This window comes from Uloborus diversus, chromosome 3, assembly GCF_026930045.1.
Source record: "Uloborus diversus isolate 005 chromosome 3, Udiv.v.3.1, whole genome shotgun sequence".
NCBI lineage: Eukaryota > Metazoa > Arthropoda > Arachnida > Araneae > Uloboridae > Uloborus > Uloborus diversus.
Genome location: NC_072733.1, coordinates 85,916,670 through 85,937,507, shown reverse-complemented (window position 1 = coordinate 85,937,507; position 20,838 = coordinate 85,916,670). Strand labels below are relative to the sequence as shown.

At 33.6% G+C, this 20,838-nt stretch overlaps 1 protein-coding gene across 4 annotated transcripts in view; it reads right to left on the bottom strand.

The window, feature by feature from the left end:
• Window positions 1-220: 220 nt before the first annotated feature.
• LOC129218050 (branched-chain-amino-acid aminotransferase, mitochondrial-like) overlaps window positions 221-20,838 on the bottom strand; it is a 91,048-nt gene continuing 70,430 nt past the window's right edge. For 3 of the 4 annotated variants that reach the window (XM_054852229.1, XM_054852233.1, XM_054852234.1), the window contains 3 exons: window positions 15,395-15,463; window positions 10,277-10,423; window positions 221-451 (listed from right to left, as the gene is read on the bottom strand). In XM_054852229.1, the coding sequence (XP_054708204.1) occupies window positions 410-451; window positions 10,277-10,423; window positions 15,395-15,463 (258 nt within the window). In that variant the 3' untranslated portion in view covers window positions 221-409. The remainder of the gene's footprint in view (window positions 452-10,276; window positions 10,424-15,394; window positions 15,464-20,838) is intronic. The other variant, XM_054852230.1, reaches the window with a different exon arrangement.

The following is a 20,838-nucleotide window of genomic DNA, read 5'->3' as shown; positions in this document are numbered from 1 at the left end:
ACAGTACACACATGCCATAAGGACCTGTTTATAGGGTAGGCAACCACTCACAGCATAGTAACACATTCACACAAAGGAAGGAGAAGGACAGGAGAGAGAGAAAGCACATCCATGCCCAAGCCAGGATTCGAGTCAAGAACTACCCCATCGTAGTCAGACTCCTCTGACTACTAGACAAGGTGGGCAGCTGTACATTCAATGAAAGTTTAGAAGAAAAAAATTAAGAAAACAAATATTTATTGCATGTGTTGACTCGGTTTTTACACAGAAGTTCAAGATATTTTCATAAATTTACAGCACATTTAAAAAACAATTGATATATTTATGAAGACATGTATATGTCTGCATCACTCAGGCTACAACATTTACATAAAACATTTATAATATGCAATTTTTGAAATTTAATAGCTCAATCTACAGGAACAGACCATGGTGAAGCTGTTACTCCATACTGCAAGATACAATGTAAAATAAGTAATTAGTAAATATACCAAATGCATTTAAAACTAGAAATGTTAAAATTCAAAATCAAGATTCTGTTTCCATATGTACATAAATTACATAAAATTTCTAGCTATTTATTTACTTAAAATAAGTATATATATTTACTTTGAAGTAAGAAAAGAGTTCAAGATATAGCAGTTTAAAATAAAGCAAAGCATTCTGGAAAATATAATCCATACGCAAATGTTACGAAAAAGCACTTTTTGGCATATTTTCAAAAACAATTAAGCACCCAAATACAAAACAAATTGCAAGCTAGAAATTTATTTTAAACTGCATAATCTTACACAAAATACACTTAAACTACTGCCAGTTCAAATACAAGTGATTAAAAATGCCACAAAACACCATACATGTGAGTGTTACAAACCAAATAAAAGCAAAAAACTTAATCAAATTTTAGATTTTATTCTGTCCCAGCAGCATTTTATGCTGCTCTCAAATACTTTAAAAATAATTTTAATGAAATAATTAACATTTACCTGTATATAAAATTCTATGAAATATATCGGTTCTTTCAAAATGAAAAAATAATCTTTTCATTTGTTCAAATCTAAACAGAAGATATTTTACAAACAGCATCAAGAAACTTTCTACAGCCATTCCACGGAAAACGATCATCTTGTCCTGCATGTAACCCCCCATATATTTCATCAAAATAATACTTTAAAATATTTTTTCTGCTTGACAAGTTACAAACTCATAAATGATTTTTTAAGCAAAAACTTTTGTCATTCCCCTTAAAATTATTACTTTTTAATGAAATATATGAACCGTTACGTGCAGGATTGACTTTTTCGTGGAATGACTCTTTACTGCCATGTACAAACTGCTCATAAGCTTCACTAGTGGTGTTTGCCTCAAAAAATTGGTACCAAGAGATCTGAAGCATGGATTTTATGCATACGATATAAATAACATTCATTCATTTATTCAAATTTTCTATTTGGCTTATACTATGAAAAACAATAGAATTCAGTGGAAAGCACATAGCTAGGTTTATTAAATAAAATTATAAAAAACCAAACACATTTTCATTTTTCAAAAGGATATAAAACTTAACAGGATGCAAAAGGATTGAAACTATAAGCATGGTATGCAATTTTTGGTGAAACATGAGTTTGCAGTTGGTATGTAACTAACACATACGTTTTTGTTTATACAAGATAGAAATTAAGAAAATGAAATACAAGTAGTGGAGGACCTTCCTCAAAAACACATGAAAATAGTTTTAATCTTCAAAATAGATCAAAAACGTATTAAAAAATGTTAATAAAAGAAAATACAACTTAAATTCATTGAAATTTTCTTTCCAATGTATTTGTACTTCCTTTTTAGATTTATTCCAAAGCTGGGAGGACTGACAATAATAAATTACAAAAAAAAAGTTTGGCGGTTTAAAAATTGACTGCCAATTTTTTTTTAACACTGAAATTAATAACGATTTCATGGTACAAATTGAAGAGATACCTCAAGAGATACAAATTTTGATTAATGCAATAATGAGCCTTAAATCTCAAAAGCTCACATTATAAAATACTGTAACGAACAGTCACAAAGTAATATGAAACGAGCTGATATGGGCATCACATGACTTCTTTTTACTCCAATTTAATGTCATTTCCCCATTGTTGGCATTTTTAATGTGATTCAATAGTTAACTCTCTAAATATCACCAACAGTGGCCAAATTGAAACCAGATTTAAAAAAAAAAAAAAAAACGCCAAATTTGTCGCCAAGTTGGCGAACAAAACACTGGCAAAATATTGCCAAGTGTCCTCAAAAATATAACACCACTTGAGTTTACATTGAAATTAACAATGATTTCCCGGCAAAAAGCGGCAAAAGACCCCTTTAGAAACACCCAGATGAAACCAAAAGGGGAGGTGCACAACTAGACCCCACTAGGAGTCTATGTACCAAATTTCAACTATCTAGGACATACCGTTCTTGAGTTATACAACATACATACGCACATTCAGACCGTCACGAGAAAACTTGTTGTAATTAACTCGGGAATTGTCAAAATGGATATTTTGTGTGTCTATATGTTCTTAGGCACTTATCCACGTGTGGTCGAGTCGGGAAAAAAACAACCCCTCAACATTCAATCGGGGGTGAGTAAAATGGAAATTAAGGTCGATTTTTGAGTGAAAAGTTTTTCACTAATACAATACTTCCTTTTTCGTAAAAGCAAGTAAAAAAGAGAAATTTGTTAAGATTACTAAAAAATCAGGAAACAAACTATAAAGCAGGGAGGACAATTGCCTGCAAAGCCAGCAACTAAGGGTTTGTTTTTGCTTTTAAAAACTTGGCACATTCTTCCTTCTTTTCAAACAATAAAAATTATCTCAACATACAAATTTTAATTCACTGTGCATGCAGCATTTCTGACCTGAAAAACCAAGTACAGGGGTGAAAGTTGGGAAAAATTCTCAAGATGAAAATTTTTGAAACAAAAGGGGGAGGGGGCATAAGTGAAACTTACTTTTCAAGTAAATAAAAGGATTGAATAAAGAGCGATATACTTACAAATGAAAAACATTTTCTGTGAAAAATGTTCCAAAATCGAAAATAGAAATAAATACACTGAAGAACTTTGATGATTGCTTAAGAATTAAAATTAATGTGCAAAAAAGGGGATAATAATTAATTATCCCATTTTATTCAAGAACAGCTTTTTTTCATTAGGTAATGAAAAGTAGTTCTTTAGTATATTCATACAACACAAATACTTTCACCTCAAATAAAGTATTGAAACCAAAAACTAATTTTATATTTTTTGTACATACAAAATACAAACTAAGCACTTACAAGTAAAATTAAGGATCTCTAAAGGTACTTAAGGTGCCGCGGGATAGAGATCTAATTTGAATCTTGCCCACCGCTTCACTTCAGATCCTTTTTCGACACAGCGAGAAGGCATGTGCTAAGCTCACATGATTGACAGGCGAGCATCCAATCAGAAAAGGAATTGACACTGCATCTAGGACCCCCTCACATGTTATTTATTAGCTGCCATCCCAATAATGGACAACCTTCAGGGGTTGAGGTTTCCCCTTGTTGCTTTGACTTGTTTACTATTTACTATGCCTGCGGTCACCCCAGGGCTTTTAGGAAAACCCTCTGCTTCGCTATAAGACAGGAGACTTTCAGAATCGGCTCGTTGAGTTAGGAAAGAGTTTTTTTTCAGAGAGAGAGAAAAATTACGATTTGAAACAAAAAGAAACTTTAGTTTTGCAATGAGTTTGTCTTTACTGTTTTCAACCATTTTTGAACGATGGGAAAAAGTATTTAAATGCAAGATTTTTTTTTTGCTAAAAGACATTTTGAGAAAGTTAGGAGATTTTTTTGAAATTGAAAAAACGTATTAAAACTACATACACACATGTATTATTTTAAAGTAACACACGCATGAATAATACATTTTTACATTTTCTTTATTCTTACATTCTACGCAATCTACAGCTCCGTACAGTATTAGACTATTGTAGGTTGGAAAAGGGTAAGGTTTTGGAAGGGGGATTAGTTTTAACGCCCCATCTCCATCCCCCTTTTCTTTCAGTTTTGGACAGTTTCATGGTCATAATTTTTATTTGGACAAGAAGGGAGTATTATAATAACCATTAACATTTCCATGAGGGTTTAGAGAGGTGCAACGTTCAAAAGCACGTGTATTTGGAGCAAGGTGAGAGTCTCGTATAGGCATTCCCCCTAAAATATTCAAACGATCATGAAAAATATCTTTTTCCTAGAGGTTTGTTCTACAATTTTTTCACTTAGTAATTCTTTGGTGTAAAACCTGAGTATCGGACTCACTCCTATGAGCCCCATGTTCAAAAAATATGTTTTATTCAAATTATTCTAATCAAATAATTAAGATTAAAAATGAAATTAAGTTTTTTTTGCAATGTAACATTGCTGCTTTTCCATAGCTCACGGATCGCCGTCACTAATAATCACCGCCTTCTAACACTTCTTGATATAGGGATGGGGGCGGTGCATCCCTTTATTGAAAATCTGTGGTGCGGCTCGAATGCAACATAGTAGTGTTTTCATGCCCTATTTAAAACATTTTTTGCAACGGAAAACATTTTTTGGACACGGGGCTTACAGGTGTCCAAAACCCTGGTTTTACTTCGGGGAAAAAAAAAAGAAAACAAACCCTAGTATAAAAAATACAGCGTTTTCAATATATTTTTTTAAAAAATAGGGGAACACCATTCTTTCTGATTCTTATGTAAAACACGACCCTCCCTCTGATCCAAATATAACCGCTGTTTTCTCCAATCGCCCCTACTTATTTATTTATTCATTTGGCCGCACAGTGTAATTCGTTATTTTCTCTTTTTCGCTCCTGCTCACAGTTCGTGCAAATGAGCAGGATATGCAGCAATGGATCATATTCTCCACCCAAAACCTGGTGACAGGAATACTAATAAGGCGAACCACTATCTTATCTCTTCTGTCATACACATCGCTACACTGTTACCTGGGGACAAAAACTGCTAGTTGATAGCGCTTTATCATCAGTTAGACTATTTGATAAGGATGAAGTCACAATTCAGCTGATAAGTGTTATGTTACATCAAAAATAAGGGGAAAGCCAATATTTGAATTTTTGATCAAATGAATCAGTAAATAAAAGGTTGAAAATAAATGAAATGATACTGAACGCACATAGGAATTTTGCAAGGGGAAGGTGCAAGATCGAAAGCCCCATTCTCATACCATACTCCCAATATGCCAAACATATTGACTTGATTTTGTCGATTCTTGAGAACGAAAAACAGTAAAAAGTAAACTATTGAATAAATAATTAGCATTATTTAACGAAATAAACTTAAATAAATTACCAAAAAGCAAAATAATATACGCATTAACTTTTCTCATAAGTAAAAAATCTATTCAGCAAAGCAAATTCATCGTTGCAGAAGCACCATATGATTACAGAAGTACATAACATCTCATTTGATGTAATCTGTAACTACAAAACTAAAAACATGGATTTTTATTGTATTCATTTATAATCACCAGTCTACTTGTTATAGGCAATCCGTTGTAGGAAAAGCGCACAACATTTAAAAAAATCTTTTAACATGAGGATTTTTTTTCACCTTATTACAACTGAAATTATTTTACGTACAAAATACATAGAATCGTAATCAATAAGGGAAAATAAAGCAAGACCTTCCCTTGTATGCGCCACTGGCAGTAGCGTATTAATGGGAATATTTGGTAGGAGACTGTAATCCATTCTCACATTTGGTCAAAACTTAAAAGCAGATTAAATTGTGCTCTGCAATGGTATGGAAAGGTTTGAAAGAAATAGTTTCTTTCTGCAATCGGGGGTTTTTTATTCTTAAAATTCATTACTTTCAAATTGAACCAGTCATACATATTTACTCCATTTCCAGGATAAGAGGGCTGTGGCCATGTCCCCCTCCCCTCATGTGATTTGCAAAGCCATGGAAAAGCTTGGAGGAAATGGCTTCGTCCTGTTATCAAGGGTTTTTTTTTAACCTGAAGTTACTACTTTCAAATTAAAAGTCTTATTTTACTTCGTTTCCAGGAACCAGAATGTCACTTTTTACCATTTCTCGGACTGTTGGAGTGACGCTCACACAAAAACTAACGGTCTAAATTATTTAAAAGTTTTTTTTTTTTTACTACGTACATTATTTTCGAAAATGAAACGAACATTTTTTATTTGATAAAAATGTGCTCTCTTTTTAATGATGTGAAGGAAAACCAAATTATAGCGGACCCTTTTGAGATATTGATTTTTGAAATTGAGATAAAATTGATGAAATTGATTTTTGGCTCATTTTTCAGCTAGGATAATACAGCAATTATTTGAGCTATCAAAATGACACTTGCATACCTTTCGGACATAGCAACAGGCAACAAACGATGAAAAAATTAACTTCAGAAAACTATTCTCTCAGCAGATACAAGCCGATGATGTATGGTTAAAATTTGTAAAAATGCGATTTTTAACCTACTTTGGCAGCAAATTGTGAAAAATCTACCATGCTTAGAGCTTTTTCTATACAACTGGGTTCTTCTATCCCAAAAGTTGATCAGGATCACCAAATGGATGTCACAATTGCCAAATCGATTCTCTCCATTTTTAAAAAAAATCCTCATTTCTGATTTAGAAGTGCTTTATCAATGCTTAGCATTTGAATTTATATAAAAGTTTTGGTTCAGTACATTTCTGACCGAGTGATGGCAGAAAATGTACCATGAGGGCCTAATTACTCCTATGTATGATACCATCTTCCTCATAACTATTCCCTACCTTTTGTTTTATGGAGTTGAACAATTCGGTAAGTGAGGCATCCAAATATCAGCATTGCAAACATCTCAGGTTGTAAGCAAAGAAAGCAAAAACTTGGTGATTTTGTCATTTCAATCGCGACGCGATAAAAAAAAAGAGGCCTTTACAGAACTGTGGACATTGGCAGAACCATTCGCCTTATGGAGCTGTAATTTAGCAGAGTTTTATGCAAGAAATCAAGTGCTCTCCTAAGCAATATTTCTAGCCTTGGACCTCTTGCTGATTCCTAAGTGCACTACAAATAATCAAACTCTTTTTGAACACTTTTTGCGCATGGACACTTGTCCCCTTTTTGAGAACACATTTTTTGAAATAGGTATTTCAACCCTAGTGAGAACACTTTTCAAAATACCTTTTTAAGCATGGACTCTTGTTGCCCTTTTTAGAACGTTTTTGAATAATTTTGAGAACACTTCGGATAACGCTTTTCGGAACATGTATTTTGTTCAGCATACATTTTAACGCACTTTTTTAACACTTCATGGCGCACGTATTGGTAAAGTTTTTAGGATATACTTTAGAACAATTACGGCGCATTAAAATATCCTCCCGGAATACCTGCTAATTTTAGAAAAAAAAGTGTTACATTCGCCTATGCTGAAACTGCAGGCTTGATGATGGGTTTAAGCATTGTCTGTATCTGATTATTAATCAGACTAAATCGTTCAGATGTAGATTCATTCGTCATTCAGATCACAGGGTCATTCAGAATGAATGAATCTACGAAAGTTTTAAATTTAAAACGCAATAGGTACCTCGAAAACAATTGAATAGCTTACAGCAAAATTACAAATAAACAATATGTATTAAAAAGATGGAGTAGGAAAATTGTACACAATCATTCTTACTATGAAAACTACATTTAAATTAAAAATATTAATTTCCTCAAATGGGGTCGTTTCCAAAATTTTAAAAGTATTTTTTCCCAAAAGAGCATATTTAAAAACATGGGAGTTGACCATTTTTTACATAATTTGACTAAGTTTAATATTTTTAAAAAGATATTTTAATCGGAAGCTTTCATTGTTTATGCTTCTGCTGATGATATCACAAATGATGAAATGCCATTCACTGTTGCCATTCACAGAGCGAAATATTTAATTCGCATCTTTACTCACGTGTACTGGCAACGATATGGCTGAGAGTAAGCGTAGAGCGCAATATTTAATTCGTTTATTGATTATCATAACGTGGAAATGCGGTAGACAGATGCGCCAAAGCACATCATTTGTGACGCCATAAAGACCACGCATTATTTTTAAAATTGGACATTTAAAATAATTAAATAAAAATTAAGCATTGGGTAATGAAAGTTTTTCCTTGCTCCATGTTATTATTATTGTTATTATTATTTATTATTTTTTTTTTTTTTTGCTTCTATCAATTTCAGTAACTAAAAGTAGTACATACTTTTGACTGAGAGAAAAAACCCCATTACGTTTTTAAAACCAATAAATTTTGTAAAAAGTTTTAAAAAATATTTTAAAAGCAAATTATTTATAAATTTAAAAAAATAGTTTTTCAAGCACAAAGAGTTTTTTGGTTCACTTTCAAAAAGTCTTATTTCGTGTTCAAGCTGGCTACTGGTAACAGCACTGAAAAGGTATGGCCAATTGCGATGGCCAACGATGGAATAATTTCTCGACAATGAAGATTTGAATGTCTCTTACGTTCCATAATTCCTATTTTCTTATCTAATGTTTTATTGGATTTTTTTTTTCAATTTGTGATGCATCAAACGTTACTTTATAAATAATTTATCATTATAACTAACTTTTAGTCTTGTAATGTTTTGTGTAACATTTACTATATATTAACCTGTATTCAATATTCATAATATAGTGTCATAATATAACTGATTATGAGCCTTCTCAATGTCTCATTGTACCTCATTCCAAATCGCTCTGTGTTCCCACGCGGGGCACCTCAGTTTCCTAATTGCTGTCCCCCCTTAGCCATAATTCAGTAGTGAGAGACTCAAACTAGGAGAAAAAAAAAAACTATGACTATAAGCACTTAGTGGTACATTAATTCCCGAATAGAACTTTTTAAACAACATAAGGCTCTTTTCGAACCATGAAGTTAGATTTTCAGCATGTGAAAATTAGTTCATTTGATCAATAGTGATTCAGGATAACGTATTTATGTGATGGCTTTGAGTAAGAGCACTTATTTTCGCGAGGCTTTCATTTTCGCAATTTTCCAGAGCTCGTCGTAATCACGAAAATTTAAACCTCGCGAAATAATTTTTTATAGAATAATTCTGTTCATATAAAATTAGTAAAATTTGGAACTCAGAAATTCGTAGATTTTTTCAATTTCGCTAAAATTTAGGCTTGTAAGAATAAGTGCTTTCACAGTATTTCATCCTAGTTAATGCAACTGTTTATTTGCACAAAAGATTGTTGATGCTTTTCTTCAAAGTTCATTGTAATCACTTTCAATGGGCACATAATTATGACATCTTTTATTTTATTTGCATATTACACTTCTGATACATTTTTTCTGAAAGAAAGTTTTTGTTTTGCATTAAAATATAGTTGATAATATGGCAATTACGCGAAGTTAAAATGCAAACCTATTGTTAGATAGTGTAATATTTTCGCTAAAAAAAGGTTTCAAATTTATTTGAATTACGTGGGGGGTTCCCCCTGCTAGGATATGTATTTCCAAATCTGTATGTAAGCAAGGAAAAAGTTGCGTAGCGAAGCTCAAAATATAGTCTACTCCAAGTTTAGACCCGAAGGAAATAAATGCTCTCGCTCATTCAACCCTTAATTGCTGTCATCCCCTCCCCCTAAACACATGTTTTTTATTACCCTGAAGACTGCCTGAAAACGATCTCCTTGCCCCACCCCAACAGGGGATAAAGAAGCTGTCCCCTCTTTCTCTATTGTCACCGGCGAGAGGCGTGGTTAACACGGAAATTCGTCAATTTTTGCAAAATTTTCCAGTTTTCCCCTCCCAATTACTCTTATCCTAATTTGAGCATGATTAAAAGAAAGATATCCCTGAAAAGCCCAAACTTTCAAGAATAACGCATAGTTTTTCAATTTGAGCAAATGTTAGATCTTGAGCATTTATGAAGCGTTTAAACAGAAAGCACCTCTTCTTTTGTCAACTCATAAATTTAACAGCCATTTAATATTAAATTTTAACAGAAAATGAAAAATTAAAAAAGACGCGTTATTTGTACTGCTGTGAAGAATGTTATGCAGAAAAAATTATCTCAAAATATTGAAATGCGAATTAGCAATCGGGAGGAAACTTCCCCGTAGACTTAACATTGACTTCGAAACTTCCGAGGCTCTCTCCAGCGGCCCCTTAAATGACAAAAAAAAAAAAAAAAACCTAAGCACTTCTCAAGGACAGTACAAATCCTGCCAAATTAAATGCCAGCATAAAAATTTGGAAAAAGAATGAACTCACTTGAATGTTTTGAAGCTCATTTAGAAAGCGATGGTACAGTGATTTTGTCGACTGCATGTTTGGTATAGTTATAAGCTGATCATTAAATGAAATAGAGCCAACAGGACATACAACACAAGCCGTTCCAGCACCAAAAATTTCAAGCAACTAGAAATTTACAATTGGAAAATATCAATTGAAATTAAGTATGGATTTAAAAACATTTATATATTCCCAATCCTTTTAAATATTTATTTTTACATCAATAACTAATGAACACATTAATAAATCAAAAGTAAAAAATATAAGCTACCAAGTACAAAATGCAATAATGTAACTTTTAAAAGTATAAAAGTTTTGTATCTATGGTGGAACCTCAGATATCCGAATCCTGGAAATCCAAAAATCTAGATAATCCGAACAGCTTGTGAAATGAAGGTCTAAAATTAGATTTGAAAAAAAGAAAAATAATAAACAAATTGAAAGTTATGTTAGTTTTTTAATAACTGCTACGTTTAGCAAACGTTTGAATACATTGTATTAAACAGCCTTGTAGACGTAACTAAATGACATTGATGATACAATGATGATACGTTGATGATACAATGTTGCACCAGTGATGCATGAACATAACATCAGCTGGAGTTGCACTCATATTCTGCTGACTTCATAGTTCTTCATACTACTCTGTACAAACTAAAAATGATATTTCTTCTACTACAACATAGATGACATACTAAGCACTCCATGCAGTAACAGGGGAAAACTTGCTTATTATTAACTTGAAACAAAGAATTTCAGGTCACCATTTTACTAATAATAAGAGTTCAAATAGAGCACTTGGTAAACCTGAACAATATGGAATTAGTCCAGTCAATAGGTAGAAAAAAACGGGCTTGCCTTATAAAAATTGGGGTCAAAGATTTTTTTTTTAAATTTGTATATACTTTTCTCCGCACACACCCCACCTCTTAGCCGTAGGCCTTAGGTTCCACCGCCCGGGGGTCCGCGTAGCGGGCCCCCCGCACGGCTGGGTGCGGCGGACGATAAGTCGTATCATGCTACGGACGTGCTTGATGCTTATTGCGCCGGGGAAGGTCCCCGTGCTGGGCGTCAACCCAGCTGGGAGTTTACCCCTTAATGTTTGAACCTTGCTCACCATGAGATACGGTATGTCTCCCCGTACCTCGTTGGTGTGCCATGGTTCCCAAATTTGTATATACTAGTGCCAATATGAGAAAACCAAGTTATCCAACACTCAAGACCTCGGGAGAAGTTTTTAGGGCCGAAACCCCCTAAAAATTTGTGACTTTTTGTGGTATTTTCAAAATATCTCAAAAATGGTTAAAATTAGAAAAAAACGTCCAATGCAAATGTTAAAGAGGATTAAATATCCTTTAACTTCTGTCATTACAACATTTTTGTAGCATGAAAAGCTAGCGAGTTACAACTTCTTGAAAGTCACACTTTTTCTAAACCCCTCAGCAAAGTGTGTGAAGGCGCATCGGATAACGGAGGAAAAAAGGAGAAATGCCGGCAGTCTGACCTGGGAAATGATTTGTTTTTCGCAGCTGAGGGTAAATGCCTTCATTCCCTTTAACTTAAACAAAACATCCCCATTATGCCCCCTTTTTTTTTCTCCAAATGTGATGTATCGACTCAATAGCTACGCATGTTGGTCACTTTAGAGTTCGAGTGAGAATATGTTTTATCAATCTGTGTGTTCTGTATTACATTTTTCTAGAAATGATTACGCCTGACCAAGGTGTTTTTTTTTTTTTTTTTTTGAGAAATCAGTTTGAATGAATGCGAAATGAAGATTGTGAAGGAGAAGGGAATAGAAAATCTTCAAAGATGCAGTGCAAAACGTCAAAATGAAGAACATCAGCGTTTTTTGAATAGTTTAAAGAAGTGACAATTCACACTGCCTGTCACAAATGCTATATCAATGAGCAATCAATTCCTTCCCTTGAAGTAATGGTTGAACCTAACATGTTAACTAAATTCCTCAAGAAAGATTTCTGGCAAATTATAACAACAAGAATTGTCTTATCCAACTTCTTGAGACATATTTCGAAGAGTGTGGCATTGAAGTCAGGCAGACTCAAGAAGATGCCCACTTACTTACTGCTCTTTCAAAGGCGAAGGGAATTGAAAAGGTTATTATAGTGGGTGATGATACAGATCTGTTGGTACTGATGACAGCTTTAGGACAGCCTTTCAGCAACTTGTTCTTTTTAAAACCTGGAAGAGGGAATGCTTGTGATTTGTTTTTTCCCTACTAAATCCTTTAAGTTTGACTCCAGCAGTATTATTTTCATCTATGCGTTTAGTGGATGTGATACGACATCAGTAATCTTTGGCCAAGGCAAAATTAAGCTGTGCAACATAGTCGAAAAATCTTGAAATTAAGGAAGCTATTGAAGTATTTATGGACCCAATCAGTCATCATGATGCCCTAGCTGCAGCTGGAGAAAACATTTTGAAAATATTATACACAGGTGACGTAAAGTATTTGAACCTACCTTTGGATACTTTGCAATTTAATCTTTTTATAAAACTAGTATAGAGGGCCAAAATAAATCTTGCATTGCTACCTCTAACGTGCGGTGCTGAACGTTATCAAATATATCGGTGCTACCACCAAATTCAAAGTTGGTTGGGCGACATAATTGATCCAGAGAAATGCGGTTGGGAACGCAGAATGCAAAGTCAAATGCCTATTGACACAAAAAGAGATTCAGCTCCTGAGACTGTTTTAAAGATTGTATCTTGTACCTGCAAGAAAAATTGTACTGGGGCCTGTTCTTGTCGCAAGGCAGGTTTAAAATGCTCCAGCATGTGCAAACACTGCAGTGGCACAAATTGTGAAAATATTGCAGAAATTTCATCTTTGGATGAGACTGCGGAAGAAGATGATTTGTTCCAGGAGCTTTTGGAATCACCACAATAAGGAAATGAACAATTAAAGGACCACAGCTTCTTTCTACACCCTACAGATTCTGAACCGGGAAATCCTGGGCCTTTAAAACGGCATCGAGGAAGATAAACAACATATTTTGTTGTCCTTTCTCTATTTGCTTTAAGGTCGAATAAATCTCCCTGTAATTTGGATGTATGTATTAAGCTTCTACAGTTGGATTTTCATTTTGAAAGTAATTCTTTTGGGTTTTTCATGCCTCAAAAAGTCAGTTTCTGCAGAATTTTTTCAAAGTGTTCATTAAGTATTACTATTGTACCTTCATTTATGCATTATTATGTCCATTGTTTGCTTATTAGCACCCTAATATATATTCATTCACATTTATATTCAAATATCCCATTTTCGCTTGTAATAGAATAGATGGTCCGAATTATGTGCTTTAGATGAATGTGAATATTATGTATTTCAATTACAAACTGCAATATAAATCATATGTTATTGGAGTCTGATGAAGACTACCTCTGTCAGACCAGAAATATTAGTTCGTGAGCTGTGGGGGAGGGTTTATTATTATTGTATCAGCATCGGATGCATGATTGTGTTTGCTTATTAGCTGCCTAATATTCATTCCTTCACATTAATATTTAAAAATCGCATCTTTGTTTGCAATTATTAGACTAGAATGTACGAATTATATGCCTAAAATGAATGTATATATTGTGTAATCCAGTTACAAACTGCAGTATATCATCTGTTATTGGAGTCTGATGAAGACTACCTCTGTCAGAACAGAAATGTTAGTCCGTGAGCAGTGGGAAAGGTTTTTTTTATTATTGCATCGTTGTATGTGCTTTAAATGAATGTGTATATATGTATTTCAGTTTCATAATACATCGTCTGTTTCTGCAGTCTAGTGGGAACGTCAGCCAGAATTGCTACTCTGTGTCTGGCGAGAGGGGGGGGGGGAGGGTGGAGCAAGAAACTCAAACTGCCGATAAACTCTCTGAAACTAAAGCTTCTATTCAAGTTCTAATAATTGTGATGCCTTGCTTTCGGTGTGAAAGCTTTTTTTTTTCGGAGTGGAGGAAAACTGCCTATTTTCAAAGAGCTATAGCAAGCTTGCTATTTGTCCTACAAAAAAGTTGTAAGTACGAAAGTTGGAGGAAATTTAACGTTCTTTAAACTTTACATGTAATACTTCTTTCTAAGTTAAACTATTTCAGATATTTTGGAAAAAACGAAAAAAGTCATAAATTGTTGTGGTTTTTCGGCCCCCCGAAAGTTCTCCAAGGGTCTTTCATGTTGCATAACTTGGTTTTTCCATGTTGGCACCAATATGTAGAAATTAAAAAAAAAATCTTTGACCCCATTTTTTGCAAGGTAAAATGTATGTATTGACTGGACTAAATATGATTAGGGCTCAGTTCCAATTGGCTCTGATTTGTGAGGTTCCACTATAATTTGAAAAATCACAGAGGAACTGATTTTTTTATGACAAATTATACAAAATATAAAGTTCAATGGTTGGAAATCAAATAAATTACTCTACCATTTAGGAAATGATGAGAATAACTATAAAAATAAACTGGAACAAACAAGAAGTAAGAAAGATACTTATTACACATTTTATTACTTCATACAGAAGAATGATAGTGCACACAAATATTAAACATAGTTTTCTAGAAACAACGACAAAACAATTTTGTGACTGTTACAAACTTAAAAATATTGTATTAACTATTGAGGATACAGTAACGCAAAATCCATTTAGGAACATTTTTACATTGACACTGGTATATTTCGCGTTTGACTGAAATCCATACTTGTTAAAATATAAGATTTTTTTTTTTCAAAAAATATTTAATGTGACCTTTGGTTTCCCACACAAATTAAATCTTAACATACTTGTATTAGTGAAAGCTCTATATCAGACACAAGAAACATAGAGCAATATTTAAAAGTAAAATAATAGAAAAGATAAAACTTCAAAAAGCAAAATGTAATATCTAATTCTTGGAACAAATCAGTTAATCTGTTCCAATAAGAAGAGTAGAATATACATGCAATGTGTTGGATACACATAAATTTCTTTGTTAGTGTGTTTCTTTTGCACGGCTGGAACAAACATTTGGTAAAATCAAGAGTCATCAAGTTACAATTTACAGAAAAAAATGCCAAAAACATTGATAAAATATTTTAAAATTAAAAATAAATACCCTGTTTTCATTTCTTGCTTGAATAACTTCTTGCATCGTAATTTTTCTCTCAGACACTTTAAACTCGTTCTGCAAGAAAGACTTACAATCTCAAAACGCATTTCTTAAACAAAATAAAAGACAGATTTTGCTAACAAGTTTAAATAATATAGTGAGTTTGCATTCTATGCTCACATCATATATGAACATATATACATGTTCTAAATAAATATACAAGTTAATCAGTTTTCACAAAATATAAATATTGATTTCAATATTTTTGTTCACAATATTTAAGCATTTTTTTTTTGTCAATAGATACTGAACCATGAGACATGCACAAAATGACAATTCCTTTCCAATCAAAGCCAAATTTTCATACCTTTACCATAAGATAGCGATGCAAGATGGTACAACAATATTCGCATAACACACTTAACTGAAATGCTTGTTATTTTCTCTGTTATCTACTTATCTACAAAATCACTTCAATTAAGAGCGATTACAAGCAGTAATTGAGAAGGATGGCAGCAACTTTGCCGAGCAGGCTATGAAATCTTAAAAAATTAAAAACAAAAGTAGATTTTAACCATGTTCAAATAAAAATTGACTTAAGCTACTGGGAAGGAAATATAAACAGCACAATGTTACATAGCATAACATTGTACTGCCATTTTAATATTTTCTCTTAAAATCTTATATTTTGTCAGTGAAGTTAGTATTTTTTTTTAAATCAATATGTTACTGTTTTGTTTAATGCAATCCTTTATTTTATTTAATGCAATCCTTTGTTTTATTTAATGCAATGCCTTGATGTGGATCAAGGCACAAAATACAGTGCCTAACTGCAATGTTTATGCATCATTTTTCAAAATGTTTTCGATGAAACAATGTATAATATTGACAAAAAGTAATTAAATGCAGATTGAGCAGTCACAGAAATAAAAAGATAGTACCGTAATTTCGGGTAGATAACCCGCGGCTTATACATGTTTTAAAGTTGAAATTTAACATCTGCGGCGTATCTTCCGGGGCGGTGTATCTGAAGAAATTTCCTCCCCCACCCCTTTTTCTTAGCATTTCTCATGTTCGCCCAATCAAGCGAATGTTAAAATTCATTAATAAACGCTAGTAGAGCTCTCAAATTGCACCATGAAACAGGTTTCTCATTAAATTTAATTTCTCATGCCCTTAAACCTGCGTTAGATTGCGCCGATTTTACCAAAGTTGTTGTTCTTTCCAGTGTTGCCAGATTCGTGATGGTAACATACGTTTCACAAGGCTGAAAATTGGAGGAATCGCTAGCTTGTCTGAGTTAGAGTACCTATAGTCTGTGTAATGTTTTAAAATGTCTCAATGATGATAAATAAAAAATATTAATTTGAATTTTTACCATCTTGAATTCAAATTATGCTTTTCGCAATCACGAGTGTGTGTGTGTATGTATGCGCGTATGTGTTTGTGTAGGTGCATCGGTGCATGTGTGTGTGAGTGTTGTGTATGCAGTGCTGTGCGTATATGCGCGTATGCGTTCTTGTGTGGGTAGGCGTTTGTGTGTGTATGTAGGCATGTGTGTTTGTGTCTGTGTGCAGGCATGAGTGTGTATGTGCGTGTGTAGGAGTGTGTGTATGTGTAGGGGGGTGTCTGTGTGCAGGCATGAGTGTGTGTATGTGCGTGTGTAGGAGTGTGTGTATGTGTAGGGTGTGTGTGTGTGTGTAGGTGTGTGTGTATAGGATATGGACGCAACCTGGACACTGTTTTCGCAAGAGGAGCAGCATCGTGAGGTGGCCGGCCGACAGTGTGCTGCAGAGGGTGCTGGCGGGAAAATAAAATCAGCGTAACGCCAAAAACAGTCAAATGAGAACAATAAGCAATCTTGATTGCTCAAAAAACGAGCTGATGAGCATCACATGACTTCCTTTTACACCAACTTAATGTTATTTCCCCATTGTTGGCAATTTTAATGTGATTCAATATTTAACTCTCTAAATATCACCGACAGTGGCCAAATTGAAACCAAATTAAAAAAAGAAAAAAAAAATCGCCAAATTTGTCGCCAAGTTGGCGACAAAACTTGGCGACCAAAAGACTGGCGATATAACACCAAGTGTCAGCCAAATTATAACACCACTTGCATTTAGATTGAAATTAACAATTTCCCCCCAAGAAGAGGCAAAAGACCCCCTTTGGAGCATCTGAATGCCAAAATGGAAGGTGCACAACTAGACCCCACTAGGAGTCTACGTACCAAATTTCAACTTTCTAGGACATTCCGTTCTTGAGTTATGTGACATACATACACACATACGTACATACAGACGTCACGAGAAAACTCATTGTAACTAACTTGGGGATCGTCAAAATGGATATTTCGGGTGTCTGTACGTTCCTAGGAATATATCCATATGTGCTCGGGTTGAAAAAAAACTCAACATTCATTCGGGGGTGAGCAAAATGGAAAGTAAGGCCGATTTTTGAGTGAAAATTTTTTCGCGAATACAATACTTCCTTTTTTGTAAAAGGAAGTAAAAAGAATAAATTGATAAAAGTAAACAATTTTTTGATGAACTGCTAAGTATAACACAATGATTTGAAAACTTCTCATCCAACGAAATGTAGATGTCATCTGGCAACACTAGTTTTTTTTTCGTAACCGTAGCATTTCCCGACTTTTTTTTTACACAAAATTAATATTCCATTTCTATTCATCAACAAGTGCAGTTGCTTGTTAAAGTTTCTTTCTAACTCTAATAAATAATCACATCCATACATATGTATATATAGAGAGACATATATATAGAAGGGGTGGGGTGTCATGTTTTGATATGCTCTTCTGCGGCGTATACCATGGGGCGGATTATCCCATGAACTTTTGTTTTTAGTTAGTAAATTATTGCATGTGCAGCATATACTATGGGGCAGCTTATCTACCCGAAATTAGGGTATTGGTTGTCACACCTTCCACACTTAATTGACTTAAAGTCATAAGAATTCTACTTGTTAGTTCCAATTAAAATGGCATAATAATCCATAGCATAATTCAATATAAAATTTAAATGAATTATTTTCTTTGATCATTCCATTTTCTTGACAGTTATTAGCTTCTAGAAATGTGCATTTTGAATGATATATGTCTATGCATCGCTAACTCTCTTAAATCTGACAACCCAAATCCATAATTCAATCGATTATTTTAGAAAGGGCATAAGTCACATTTTTTCAAAATTGAGTTAGCTGTGTTTTTCCCATATTCGTGTGCAGAGACATTGACTAGTGCAGCAGGGAAGTCAACCCTTGCACAACAAAGCACTTTATTTAGGGGTCACATTTTTTGTTTAGTGCAGAAAAGTCCCAGTGAAAGTCTCAGACTTATGCCCTTTCTGCACTAAATGCGAAGGAAGAAATAGTAAGACACAATGGCAAGATCATAGAAGAACTAGATTTTTTGGCATAATAAAGTAAAAACAAATAACTCCTTTGATCTAGTATAATTTTGGTGATGGTAGGTTCGTCAGTTCGGGGGTTGGGGTTTGAAATCAGAATGAAATTCGCTAATTTCTCAGGGGTTTTATTAACAACACTCTAGAAACTGCGAAAAAACTGTATGCTTTCAGTGAGATATACGCTGGTCAAAATAAGAACAACACTGCAGGAGACTTTTTCTAGAAATAACACTGAAGAAATTTAACAAGAGTGCTGTTGACTTTCCTCTGATAGGACGTTCGTTTGTCCTTTGCAACCGAGATTTAGGGACAGTAAAACTTGTTAAACAAATATGACAGATTATTACCATGTGAAATCCAATCTCTTATAAGTGAAATTCTGAAATTACATCAAGATTCACCATCAATTTTGCTGAAAACAATGAATTCTGTAACTGCTAAAACAGGTGCCTTTCATTTTTTAAAAGGACTTATCTCCCAAATTGAGATTTTAGAAAAATATTCTACGGGGTGACAAATGTTTTCAATTATCAACATTCATGATGTTTTAATATTCGATAGAACATCAAAGGAACCGTTTCAGGCTAGCTATTTTATAGACGTTTTTCAAGAAAATATTGCAAAGTAATGTTTGTCGGCTGAACTACCTTTGCCAATATCGAGTATAAAGGGAAAATTTTCATGTTGTTGGAAGAAATAACAAATATTAAGATGATTATTCAGTGCAAATTTGAACATTGTCATAGAAATACTAATATGTACATCATACTTGGTACACAAAACTAGACAAGAGAAGGATAGAAAAAAATATTTCCAAGGAGGATGTATTTGGTGAATATAAATATGAGTATAGTTTTATTACACATGTAAAACTTTTGCTTTTTATCTCAGTTTGTTAGTTTTTGTCTTTTTAAAAAAATTTTTATACCAGACTTTATTATTTCACTAAAACCAGACGAGAGAAAGAGGAAAATACACAATGTATTTTCTTAAGATAATGAATTTATGAATATGGACTTCACTAATTATTTTGTCACTTTGTTATATTATTTATTATCATAAATCAGTTAGAAACAAGTCTGTTTCATTTGTTTTTACATTTTCATCACTCTAAATTAGTCTTTCAGGATATTTATTCAGGGCTGTCGCTTGGTCAAAAATCTGAGGGGGTGTACGCATTTGGCAGCCCCTTAATTGTTTCAAACACATGTTCCAATATGCAGAGAGATAGAAGATTCAGCTTCTGGTTTAGCAGGGGTCTGGCCAGAGGATATTTGGGTCTGTTAACGGACCCTTCACAAAAATCTGGTCAACCAAAACGGACCTTTCACAAAATCCCGATCAACCAAAACGGACCCTTCACATAATTCTGATAAACAAGAACGGATCTTTCACAAATTGTTTATTGAAAGAGCAAATCTGAAAGCAAAATAATGCATATTTTTGTGTATAAAACTGATAATTTTTGGAACCTTTTTAAAAGTCAAATTAGATGGATCAGCTTATACAAAATCTGCTAATTTTGCAAAGAAAAAAAATGTCTGCACTCTTGTGATGCTCCTCAGGGGATAAATAATTGCTTATGCCAAATAAATATTATGCTTGTTGTTTGTATCTTGGAAAGAAATTAACAGCTGAAAATAAGTTTGGTTTTAAATAATTTTGTTTATTTGTTTTATCAAGCTAATTGGCAGCGGTGTTGTTGTAAACTTTACTGAAAAGGCGTTGGTAAGCACTTTTAGTGGTGTCGTAAACTTTTCTGAAAAGGTGTTGGTAAGCACTTTTCTCCCCACTCATGATTTAATAAACAATAATAATAATATATATCAGCAAAATGAACTTAGAACTGCAAAGGGATAGTAAGAGTGGGGAAAAAATATGATCGGGTTACCAACTTCAAAAATTATCACCACTTAGTGTCTGGCGTTTAAACTTTATAGTGACTTGATTAGAAAATATTCCCATTATTTTACCAGCTTGTCAATATTTGCTTTAACCCAGGAGAACTCGCATCGGGCCCGG